The sequence below is a fragment of the Eriocheir sinensis genome, chromosome 3 (assembly GCF_024679095.1).
Source record: "Eriocheir sinensis breed Jianghai 21 chromosome 3, ASM2467909v1, whole genome shotgun sequence".
Taxonomy (NCBI): Eukaryota; Metazoa; Arthropoda; class Malacostraca; order Decapoda; family Varunidae; genus Eriocheir; species Eriocheir sinensis.
Genome location: NC_066511.1, coordinates 11630757 through 11644640, shown reverse-complemented (window position 1 = coordinate 11644640; position 13884 = coordinate 11630757). Strand labels below are relative to the sequence as shown.

The window sequence follows — 13884 nt, the reverse complement described above, 5'->3', positions numbered from 1 at the left end:
AATATCACTTTCTGTGATACTGTGTTTTCGGAAAACGTAAGGCGTAGGCGATGCCTCGGGGGACTATTTAAACTCCGGCGAGAAGTTTAAAGCCCTTTAAATCCGTTGTTCTTTAAATGTCTGTGCTCCTATTTGCGGTCACTATAACAACACATTATTTTCATCACTGTTGCGACCCGTACATGTCAAAGCACCGCGAAGCGAAACTCTGGGCGATAATGCGCGAAAGTCAGGATGGTAAGAATTTAGGACTATGCGCTAAACTCAAGGATCGCAAAACTCGAGAGGGTACTGTATATTTGTAGCCTAATCGAGCAACTTTTCGCTGGATTGGCTACACTGCTTATTAGTGCGTACGAACGGGTTTTCACGCCGCTCGGTAGCCAGTTTCTGCCTGCTTGTGATAATGAGTTAATATGATTTTTCGAGTTCTTGTGCGTTCGGATCACCGCACTCACCTCAGCCCGACGAACACAATACTCTCTCTCCTTCTCTCTTCTCTCTCTCTCTTTCTCTCTCATCACAAAACGTCATGGTTTCGGGCAGAGTGAGAAGACCTTGAGACCTTGGTGTGGCAGGTGGTGTTAGCAGCTCACCCTGCAGCAGCCCGTCGCCATAGCCACGTCGCATGCACGAACACATACGCTCTCCAACACGGAAAGTTATTATCTCGTCATATCTCACCACAAACGCAGTGCAGACTTCTGACTGGCCTCATTGGAAAGAGGAAGACTTGAAGGAAAGTAATTTTGTGCTTTTAAGTCAGTACATTATATAGGATAAGAGTGAGCGCGGTGGGAAGTACAGTGAAAATCGGCAGATTTACACTCACCCAGCCGTACTATAGCGTAGGGGGCGGGTGGGGAGGAAAACTCGTAGCTACAAGCTCAAACCTGCCGACCTGTAAGGGTTAAATGCGAAAAAAACAGGAAAAAAGTTTAAGTAAATTAAAATCATAACTATAAAACAAACATATGTAGCAACTTCGTGATGCATCCAAATGTAGATTAATGCTTAATGTACACAATATATAAAAGAAAAATAATTTTGAATGATGGTGTCTTTTACGCATTCACTTTAATAATACCTGACGCTGGCATGGCAGTATATATATATATATATATATATATATATATATATATATATATATATATATATATATATATATATATATATATATATATATATATATATATATATATATATATATATATATATATATATATATATATATATATATATATATATATATATATATATATATATATATATATATATATATATATATATATATATATATATATATATATATATATATATATATATATATATATATATATATATATATATATATATATATATATATATATATATATATATATATATATATATATATATATATATATATATATATATATATATATATATATATATATATATATATATATATATATATATATATATATATATATATATATATATATATATATATATATATATATATATATATATATATATATATATATATATATATATATATATATATATATATATATATATATATATATATATATATATATATATATATATATATATATATATATATATATATATATATATATATATATATATATATATATATATATATATATATATATATATATATATATATATATATATATATATATATATATATATATATATATATATATCTATATATATATATATATATATATATATATATATATATATATATTTTTAATGAAAATCTCGTCTTACGACCAGTTCAACTAACGACCTTCCTACCAGAACCAAGCCTTGTAGAAACTTGAGAAGTACCTGTGTTTCCCTCAAGGCAACTACGATCCTAGACTTTGGATGCCTTATAATGCACTTCTCAGCAGCTTTTAAGGTTTCATGTTTAAAGGTCTCCTACAACTCTCCAGGGTCCTCCTGAGTACCAAGCACCTCAAACCAATTTGCAACTGCCACTGCATACTCTTGAGCACACACCTGGTCCCACAGTTTTTAAAGATGGAGCCCCGGAGGATTGCTCCTTGAGATTTTCTTGGACCTGACCCATGTCCTGTTTTGTAATAAGTCTGTGGTCAATTGCAATGAACTCAGCACCCTGGAAAACCATACAGCTCTGTAGTATCCTCCAATGAGTACTAACAGGGATGTAATCAATCTCCTTTGCCACACCACCAGTATAACTACTACATATACCTCTCTGGAACCAGGAACCAACACTCCTCAGCCTTCTAGATATTGCAAAGTTCAGAAGAAAAGAACTGCTTGGGTTTCTGGTACCAAAGTCATGGGGACCAACACATAACTTGTAGCCTGCTCTCTCTGTGCCAGCAGCATTTAAGTCGCCCATTACCAAATGTAACACAGGGAGCATTGGTCGGCTATCAAGTTGAGCTTGGTATAGAACATCTCTTTCTCCTTTAATTCATACATCTCAGCAGGGACATGTACTGCAGTAAGAGATATGAAGGCCAAGGTGTGCTTCAATCTCACCAGCATGATACATTCATCAACTGAAAAAAAACAGTTACAGAGGACTGCAGTTGGCTATAAATGGTCATAGCTACTCCTCTGAGATGGGCCCCATCACTCTGGCCTAACCAATAGTAGGTATAATCCCCACTATTGATCTCTCCATTGCCAGGTCTCCTCATTTCAGACAGCCCCACGTTCAGCCCTGCGTTCAGTTACAGATGGGAGTAGTTGCTGATCCTCCAAGATGCTCAGGATGTTCCAGACACCCACACAGAGTCTACCAGAGGTTAACCCCAGACCTGGCTCAATGATTTTATGTTTTGTCTACACCACCCTGGTGGTCCCCAAGAAAAGGGGGTGGGTGTGACTGATGGGGCACTGGTACTTTCCTACCCCTGCCATGGATGCCATAAGCATCTCTCAAAAATTCACTCTCCTATCCCCCCACCCACCAAAGAGCCCTACAAGGGTAGGCTGATCATTGGACCTATGGGTCCAACAGCCCCTGGGGTAGCAGGAAAGTAAATAGAGACACCACTTGACAAAGTGGTAGCCGTTCGGCTCAGGGTCACGAAGACTAGCTGATTAATCTCTCCAAGCGAGGAGAGGGTGCCCACCGAGTGGCAGAAAATTATCCACATGCTGTCCAATAATCAGTCAACCCTATCTTCAGCAACTTTGGTCAAGAGGAGCACCAGGGGTCAGCATGAGCCAAGCAGGTCATATATCAATGCAGCCACTTAAAACAAGATTTGCTCACATTACCAACAGGTTGGGGCTGTCCACCAAGCCCCCACAAGAGAGCATACTGGTGCTATGGGTACCATTAAAATACAAAAAGCAGGGCAAGCTTATACAACAGGACATTATTAGACAAGATATGATTGCACAATAGGACATACTTATACAACAGTACATGCTTATACATATAACGGTGAATCAATCATCATGACCAACAAGGAGATACCTAGTTTTCAAAATGCTCACTTGGCACAAAACTGGCATTTTCTATTTGCAGAAAAATTCTAAAAGCTACAGAAAGCAAGCTTCTGGCACTGTTAGGGAGCTACTGGTCTATAAAAACACTTTCATCAATTCTTGTACTACTGTAAAGGTTTTACTGTATACTGTGAAGATTGATGGAAAATACCTGCAGTAGCTACATTATTTTTTTTATTTCCTAGCATTAGTGGTGAGCCATGCCATAAGGTTAGATCCCCAGTTCTTCATGATGCAAATCCACTCCTTCATCAAAATTTAACTATCAAACAAAAATTGATATTTTCAGAGATAAAGGAACCTTAGCAAAATATACTGAATATGACACATTAAAGTGTACACAACAGACAAAAAAGGTTTGAAATTCAACTTACTGGTAATGGGCTGAACGTCTAGGGGGCTGGCATGTGAGGGAGTGACATAAACTGTCATAGACCCTCTCTCGGTTAAGGCACACAAAATCTAGCAACTCAACTGCTGTTTCATGGACACTCTCAGCCAACAGAATTTCCAAGGACATCTTCCTAATCTTATTGATGAAGGGATTATTGCCACCATGCAACAGTCCTGCCACAGACACTGCTAACCCAACGTAGTCTAGTGTAGAAGTCTTGCAGCACTGAGGGTTGTAAGGACTCATTTTAATCTTTTTGTGTGCTAAAAAGTAATTAGACTTTGATACAAAATCACAAAGACCAAATAAATATCTATTTAGCCCAGTTCATAACATCAACTCAAAAGTTACAAAAACCTGATTCTCATAAGTAAGCAATCTATCTATCTATATCTGTGACACAATGTCAATCATTGGAACTTCTCCAAGGGGATGGCCAAGGAAGCATCTAAAACTTTTTGTTTCAGTACCCCCTCTCAACACACACAGTCCCTTGCCTGCCAGCCCTCTCTCTCCAAAACTTGTCAACCCTATGATCCACTTCATTGATAGTTGCCTCCAGACACCTTCTATTATCCACCCAAAATTGACCTCTCTTTTGGCCACTCTTCGCTACTTCCTTTTATGAGAGCAATGTTGAGCAGACTTTTGTTTTCATTCGTTTTTACCTTTGAGCTGCCTCCTTAATTGTAAAAAAAATCCTTTCTTCTTAAAACTAGACCCAACACTGTTGTGCTCTCTACCCTAACTCTGTATGGCTTTGTAAAATCAATAGGCTGCTCTCAAATACCATTACCTTCTCGTGACAATATTTCATTATTACTTTTTCTTTTCTTACATTCAACTTTCTTCCTCTTACACAACCTGTCGAATTCATTCACCAGCATATGTGCACTCATTATCTGCCAACAGTACTGTATTATCTGTAAATAGGGCTGCCACCAAGAACTGCTCTTTACCTTACTTTCAGCCTTGCCCCGAAATCCTCAACTTTGGTTTATATTTCCCTCATATAACTATCCATACAAATAATGAACACCCATAGCGACATCACACATCCCTGTCTCACAACCACACCAATACCTAAACTCTCACTCGGCACCCCATTCGTATACATATTGAGGCACTCAGATCCTTGTAAAAAGACCTGATCCATGAAGCAAATTCTCTCCCATGCCATATATCCTCATGCAATAAACCTTTCTTGTTTGCAGTATCATAGTCTTTCTCTAGGTCCATGAAAGTAGGAAACTGCTCTCTATCATCTCTATTAACTTATTCACAATCATTTCCAATGCAAAAATTCTAACACATCTGCTCCCTTTCCTAAAACTCCTCACCCATCGCCTACACTGACTGGTTATACAGAAGCCCCCCGCCGTTCGCAGGTATTTGGTTCCGCGAGATTCCCGTGATCCGTGAATCCGCGATCGACGGGACTATAATCAAATAGGGAAAATAGGGTTTTGTTCTACCATCTCGATCGAATAAAAAAATATATTTCTAAGGCATTTCTAAGCACTGTTATATAGTTTTACATACACATAAATCACAAATTAAATATGGACTGTACTAATTTAACACTCACTCAGTGGTTGGTTGTGGTGAGTGTGAGTGCATAGGCGTTAGTGGCTGGCGGGCGAGTGGTGTTTTTGCGGTAGTTATCGGTTGGAAACTACGAAAAAATGCAATGCAATGAGTACGATAGTTTGGCAACACTGCACATCAGTGTTTACCGTCTTTCACCCAGCCATCAAATATTAGTGAATTCTCGTCTCTCCCCTTTATGTTAATATTCATATGTACGTGTATCCATATATCTCCAGTATATTATTAATTAATTTGAGTGTTTACTGTGCCCTTGGTAGGTCCATTTGTTGCTGTTCCCGGCGGTATGTACATATAAACTTTATACCTGTTACCCCTCTCCCAGTCTCCGCCATGTTTGTTTAGTAACCTCGAGTCTCTAAGAAGGACCAGTTCTGGCAGGTCCCAGTAAGTATCAAGGATTTTAAATGTATAATATTGGGATTTAGGGCCGTTTTCACAGTCACTTTTCATAGTTTTGATCGTTACCAATGAGCGGCGATCGCCACTATACCATTTTCACATGAAACTGGCCGATGGGGTAGTGGCAGCTGCGGGGTTAGCCCCGCCCCGCACCTTGCCACACACACTCAACACCTCTTGCTTCCTCTGCAGCCACCACTACCCCATAGGCCACTTTCACGTGGGAATACTGTAGCAGCGATCGCCACTCATAGGTAACGATCAAAACAAACAAAAGTGACAGTGAAAGTGGCACTTAGTAAGGATCAGACCGCGTATATGCGAGTTTTCATCCGCGTTCGGCAGGGGGTGTCGCAATTACCCTACCCACATATAAGCGAATCCGTGAACGGTGAGGCCGCGGCTTGGGGCGTCTGTACTTACATTTTATCATTTATAACATTTCCATTACCTTTCCCTGCATAGAAATAACCTTATTCCCCATATCTGTCAAAATTATCCCTACTCCCTTCTTTTGCACAGTGGCATAATGAGGCTTTCCTCCAGCCTTCCACCACCTCATCCTGTCTCTTTGCTAAATTAGATATCAACATCATTCACTCCATGACTATGTTTATTCCATATTTCAAAAGTTCTGCAAATCTGACATCAATGCCAGGGGCCTTTCCAAATTTAAAATTCTTTATTGCCTCCTCTCTCTCACCCTTCTCCACTTTTCTGTGGATATCTTTACTCCAATACTGTACTGGTCACTTGTGCTCTCCCTCCTCTACTACCATTCAGCACAGATTAAAAATATTTCTTCCAGACCTCCTTTAACTCCTCATTCCTTTTCACAACCCCCTTATTTACATATAATCTTAACCCGTGCAGTGTTTAGTATGTAAACGTACGTACCTCTTAAGGGGAGGCGCCGCCAAAAATGGGTATTTTTCACTATTTCAGCCAAATTTTAAAAATTACTCCAAAAAGTAGGTGAACATGTCACACGTTCCCTGTGAAAGTTTGGCAGCTGTGCGACAATTCTTTCCCTTTCAAATAATCTGAATTGTATTACTAACTTCGTGGTCATCTCCCTGCAGAAACCTTCGTTTTCTGTAGAATACTCATATCTGTTACATTTTGCCTTCTTTTGTCCAATTTTTCCACTTTTTTTTTTACGAAAAGCATGTCATCATGTATCTGGCAAAATTGTAGTGGCAGCCAGCAAGCCTCAGAGAGTATGGTTAAGTGAATCAGTCAATCAGTTACTTATTGCGTCGCGAGCGCTTCTCAGAGGTACATTTGTACTTGTACTTTGGCAGGTTTGGACACCTAGGAAAAGAAGACCAAAAGAAAAGAAAGTGACGAAGAAGAAGTAACAGTAGGTATCCACAGAACACTACAGCCCAGGAGATTTTTAGTGCACGCGCACACACACAATACACTACACACACACACACATACACTACACACACACACACACACACACACAGGTGCCAATTATGATTATTATTTTTTATATCATTCATTGTCATTCATATATAACTGCATGGGTATCTAAGTTGTATTTTACCACTGTAAGATCCTCTAAAAATCATAACTTTGTATGGTAACTGCATTTACACACAAAATAGCCGATATCTCAAAAGTGCATTTTTTGTACTTAGGAGAATAACTCCATTAGTTGTGAAGATAATAAAAAAAAAATCGAACATCTGCTGAAAGACAAGTGGATGGTAAAAAAAATTGTCCGTCAGTTTTTTTATAAACAAAAAAACACTGCTGATATGATTTATTGAAGGTAAAGTGGTAGAATTATGGGAGACATCAAATGGTGATTTTGGTAATTTTTTTACGCAGGAACAGTGAGACATATTAAAAATTTGAAGACAATTTTTAACTAGTGATGCCATGAGTAAAACTACCCAATATTGTACATATTGAGTGAACATGCTGGCCCTCATTAACGTTTTTAGCTCTGCTTTTATTACAAGTAATAAAATTCGTTTGTAATTTTTTTCCATACAGAAGCATGAAAGCTATTATGCTGAAACATGCAGATCTTATTGCATTTACCTAAGTCTTCAAAGAAAAAAATACCTTAGAACAATTGAAATAAAATGAATGTACCCTCCACTGATGCTAGATGGCACCTCCCCTTTATTATCTATGATGAGAGCAGAGCTAAAAATGTAAATGGGGGCCAGCATGTTCACTCAATATGTACGATATTGGGTAGTTTTACTCATAACACAACTAGTTAATAATTGTCCATTCATTTTTTTAATATGTCTCACCATTCCTGTGTAAAAAAAATTACCAAAATCACCATTTTGTGGGTCCCATAATTCTACCACTTTTTTTTTACCTTCAATAAATCATATCAGCAACATTTTCTTGTTTACAAAAAAATTAGACGGACAATTTTTTTGCCATCCACTCGTCTTTCAGCAGATATTTGATTTTTTTATTATGTTCACAACTAATGGAGTTATTATTCTCCAAAGTACAAAAATTGCACTTTCGAGATATCGGCTATTTTGTGTATAGATCCAGTTAGCGTAAAAAGTTATGATTTTTTAGGGGATTTTACAGGGATAAAAACAACTTAGATACCTATGTAGTTGTATTTATGAATGACCATGAATGATATAAAAAAATAATAATCATAACTGGCACCTGTGTGTGTGTCTGTGTATATTTACCTAGTTGTATTTACCTAGTTGTGACATATGGGAAAAGAGTTACGTTTGCGCTGTCCCGTTTCCATATCCGCTCTTATCCAACTTTTCCTTAAAATCATGAATGTTTCTTGCACAAACCACCTCCTCCTCCAGTCCATTCCATAGCTCAATGCTTCTTTTGGGGAAGATAAACTTTTTCACATCTCGCCTACACGTGGTCGCCCTCAACTTCTTTCCATGTCCTCTCGTTTCTCTCTCGCTCCACACACATAGGTCCTCTCTGTCCAGATTCTCCCCCCCGCTCGCCACCCTGTACACCACTATCAGGTCTCCTCTCTCTCTTCTTCTCTCCAGGGTTGTGAGCCCCATGCTTGAGTCTCCCATCGTAAGTCTGATCCCTAAGTTCTGGTACCATCTTAGTTGCCGCTCTCTGTACTCTTTCCAGCTTTCTTACGTTCTTCTTTTCGTGAGGAGACCAGACCACTGCTGTATACTCCAACCTTGGCCTTATCATTGTAACTATTATTTTCTTCATCATCTCTTCATCCAAATACACAAATGCCGTCCTTATGTTCCTCAGCAAATTCAGAGTTTGTCCCGTTATCCTGTTGATGTGTTTGTCCGGTGACATGTTCTCTGAGATAGTCACTCCCAAATCTTTTTCTTCCACTCCTCTGCATATTATCTCACTTCCCATCTTATAATCATATTCACATCTTCTGCCACTCCTACCAAACTCTAGTTTTTTACATTTCCCAAGGTTGAATTCCATCTCCACTCCACTCCACTCCACTCCCATATTTTGTCCAGGTCCCTCTGCAATGCCTCACAGTCTTTCACATCACTGACTCATCTCAGTAGCTTTGCATCATCTGCAAACAAACTCACAAAGCTGGTCACTCCATCCACCATATCATTTATATAAACAGCAAACATTATTGGTGCCAGCACTGAGCCTTGTGGGACCCCACTCCTCACTGGACACCAGTTGGAAACCTTGTCCTTGATTATTGTCCTCATTTCCCTGTTAATTAGGAAGTCCTCCAGCCAATTAATAAGTCCATCACCCACTCTACCCCTATTTTTAATTTTCCAAATTAGTCTTCTGTGCGGTAATTTGTCGAATGCCTTTTTCAAATCCAGGTACACTCCATCCCCCCAGCCTTCTCTATCTTGTATTAAATCTGTCACCCTTGAGTAATAACATTACAAGTTGGTGACACATAATCTCCCTTTCCTGAATCCAAACTGGCAATCCGAGATAATTCTCTCCCTTTCTAAAAAATCCGACCACCTGTTTTTAACTAGCCTCTCACATATCTTCGCAACCACACTAGTGAGTGATACCGATCTGTAATTTAATGGGTCCTCTCTTTCTTTTTTAAAAAATTGATTAAAATTCAGTTTTCAGGGAAAGTGCATCAAATTTGGGAGCATCATTTGTTAGGATAAGTTTCTTAATAGTAACATATGACAAACTTTCTAAGGAGCATAGATGAGGAGGAGTGATGAGGAGGACGGAGGAGGACAGAGGAGGAGTAGAGGGAGGAGGGGTCGGTCACCTTGAAAAAAATACAGTTTTCTTGGTGTAACTTGGGAACTAATAGGCATATGAGGATTTTGAGGATACCATAAGAATCCTTACTAAATTCTGCTTCGAAACATATATTTGGCAAAAACATTGGCCCACAAAATTTCGAGCTAGCTAGCTAAGGAAGAATTGGTATTTAGGATTTTTTTGTCTACAATACTCTTTACAGAAACTTGAAACGAGTTTGTATTGTTTATTTTCTTTATGAAGCCATTGATACCAAATTTATTGGGGTACGATATATCTGTGAGGGTAATATGTCAGGGAATGTAGAGTATCGCGGCGGCAAAATAAGGCCGGTCGGGCCTGAGAAATGCATGGTGAGTGGAACAGAAACTTATTGGAAACTTATGGGGTGCGAGAGGGTTAAGCTGCAGTCACTTATATTTTTATCTTTAATACATTACTCCAGAAGTTTTAAGGAAGATACTGGAAACTTATAGAGGCAATGTTGTTCACATAATATGCATAGTTATTGAGAAAATTCATGTAGGTCTAATTCTGTTGCAAAATTTCAAGCATATTTTGCAGGTGCTTTATTCTTATGTCTACATATACAGTTTTAAAATGAATAAAGTCTATGAATATGGATACTAACTTCAAAATAATCAGAAATGAGAACTGATGATTGGAAACTGCAGTGTTTATTTCATCTTTGCGGCGGGGTAAACTCCACCTTGCCACCTCCATTGTTGGCAACTTGACATTCAACCTTTTTTTCCCATATACTTCTATGTATTTGTTATGTAAAGAAATCCATATTTATCATACTTGCTATATACATGAAGAAAGTGTGTAAAAGAAGCATAATAACATCATACAAAACTCTATAAATAAATTTGATTTTTTTTTGTGTGACATCTTGACTTCTGAGATGGGAAAATAATGTAAATAAAAATCACGAAGAAGCATAAGAGGATCAGGCCACGGGGACGCAGCCCCCCCAAACCAAAGAGAGTATTATTTCCCCCCCCCCCCGCTACAGATACTGTCAGCCTCCCTCAATCATATACATATGTGTAGAACCGATATACGAATCACTGCATCGCTTACCATACATAAAACAAAAATCCAATTCTGGGCCTCAATGCATAAGCCAATGAAATTGCGATTAAGGGGAGCTTCGGCCTGAAAAGCACAATGCAATCCGATGTGACTTAATTCCATGTGTACAGTCCGTCGTCGATGAACAGTTGGCCCCCCCCAAAACTCAAGGCTGGATCCGCCCTTGCGAAGAAGTGACATTTCCTGTCATCACGTGAAATTAATATGGACACCAATGGGTTTGTAATTTTTTTCTGGAGATTTTTTAGGCAAATAAAACTAATGCGAAAAAAAGGCAACCTGACATGGCCCATTTTTTTACCCAAAGTCAACACTGTACGGGTCAGGAGAAAAATGCTTATTATTCATCAATTTCATTATTCAACCACTTTCTCTGTAATGCAGCTCTGTAAATTGATGTAGGGTTTCTTGTATTCGATGCTCAAGTTTTTTTATTACCTACAGACCCATTATGGTAATAATAAATATATTTTAATGCCCTTTAATACTGAAATGCTTCTCCTCTCTTAACTTTGGCAAGCAAAAGAGGAGAGGGAAGGAAGAAGGCAAGGAAAGGGGTTATGAGAATTTTTCTACTCTATGGGAATGGAAAAATGTGGCACCAACTTGCAAAGCAGGGAATTAGTAAGACTCCCTGAACTGTAGACCAATAATTGCCTATGTGAGGTCACTAAATTGTGCAAAACTTGTTACAAGCTCAAAGTTTGTACATCAAGAATGAGTTGTTGGAACAAGGAATTGGATACACTTATTCACTGCTAGAAATTATCATCACAAATCAACATAAACATGTGAATTACAAGCCATTCTAACTACAAAGATGTGGGATTTGTTAATATTAATATGATCAACAACTGATACCATAACTGAACTGGAATGGAAAAGTGATTAAAAGTATTTGTTGAAAAGGCTTAAAATATTAAATTATTTATTATGTTAATGCATCTGTATATGGAAAGGGACCCATACCATTTTTTTCCCTCTTTTACTCACCTTGAACCCAAGCTGCTTTAGGATCTGTGCTTCTGACTTGCAGATGTCCTTTGGCTGAGCCTTGAGCCATGGAACACAGGGGATCAGCTTGGAGGCAAACTGGCTCTGCGGGACAGATAAGATTATGATATGTCTGTGTTTTGTGCACTCATGAGCATGCACTTGTCTTGAGGGGAGGCGCCACCTAGCATTAGTGGAGGGTACATTCATTTTATTTCAATTGTTCTAAGGTATTTTTTTTCAAAAAAGTTATAGCAGCCAAAAATATTGCGCATTTTCTCGTGGCCGTGACGCGTCGCGTGGAAGCACCTCTCCCTCTCTCTCTCTCTCTCTCTCTCTCTCTCTCTCTCTCTCTCTCTCTCTCTCTCTCTCTACGTACTTGCCCCTCCCTCCTCTGTCAATGTCACTACCATAGAAGTCATCAGAGTCACTGTCACTTTGATTCGCCCACGCTCTACTTCCGCCCGGAGCAGAGGAACTGCTTGATGCGTCACGAGCCATGACAGATGTATTCCGAACAAAAGTGGAAAATGATGTATGGCCTTCGGTAGGGCGCACGCTGAGACGAATGAGAGTGTGTACAGATGCCAGATGCCTCCACCATACTTCTCAGTCAAGAACTGGCGGTATATTTCAAACATAGGGAGCGTAGAGTGTGATGATTATATATGTGATCCCCGTATGGGTGGGGCGTGTGGTAGCACACTTATATATAAGATCGCCGTAATCTAAGGGTTAAGGAGGTCGAGAAACGTGAAGCCCCCCTCCCCCCTCCCGTTTGGTAGGTTAGGTTAAGTTAGGTTTGGTTAAATTTATTTGGCTCGCGGTTTGGGGCAGCAGATATACGAAGCACGGGATGGGACATGGCGGCGGTGTGTGGTCCAATTCGTGGGCCTGTGTTGCGAGAAATACCTCCTTGCAAAAACAAGTCGCACTGCTGTCCACCATGCATGCATACGGGGGGAATACACGGCAGGAAAAACATTAATTTACCTGGTTTTGTTCAATTAGTGTGTCCACTCCCGAGTGTGAGCGGTGAGTGAAATGAACAGACAGTATGTATGTTGAACCTCTCTCTGTGAGTTGTTTTGCGGCTGCAGCGGCGGGTGCAACAGCCATTGAAAAGTCAATCATTTAATGATTTGTGACAGAAACAATTATCATTATTTCATAAAACACTGAAAACTGAAAAAAAAAGTTTTGTCTGCCCATGCAAGACTAGCACACTTGTAGAATTTTACCCATACGCGTAAACAATATGCCCCCCCCGCCCCCCGCAGCGCCCCACTGTCAACCCTTGATCGCTGGAAGGCCAACAAAACAACACGTGTCGGCGGAGCAGAGGCAAAGGTGGAGATGGCTTCTTCTGGAGTGTTCTATGGGGCTAGTTAGGCTGTGCCTGTCTTACGACACCAACGCAGAACAGGTCAATAGAAGAAGAGGCGCCGTTTGTTTTGTTGGTCCTCTAGCAGAGCTCGGACAGAGAGAGCTTGAACAGGACGAGTTGTGAACGCCACCTATACAGACAACGTGTACACAACACACACAATAAAAGAACTATACATTTATTATTAGGTTTGTTGGTATCATTTTACATTTTTTTTAACAGTAATTTAAATGTATACTGGTATTTATCGTATGTATTTTCAAGCAACGGA

The 13884-nt window shown here is 39.2% G+C and overlaps 1 protein-coding gene across 2 annotated transcripts in view; it reads right to left on the bottom strand.

Annotated features, from left to right (window-relative positions):
- LOC127005095 (uncharacterized) overlaps positions 1-13884 on the bottom strand; it is a 29686-nt gene that overhangs the window by 1420 nt on the left and 14382 nt on the right. For both annotated transcript variants that reach the window (XM_050873654.1, XM_050873659.1), the window contains 2 exons: positions 12227-12331; positions 3882-4126 (listed from right to left, as the gene is read on the bottom strand). In XM_050873654.1, coding sequence (XP_050729611.1) covers positions 3882-4126; positions 12227-12331 — 350 coding nt within the window. The remainder of the gene's footprint in view (positions 1-3881; positions 4127-12226; positions 12332-13884) is intronic.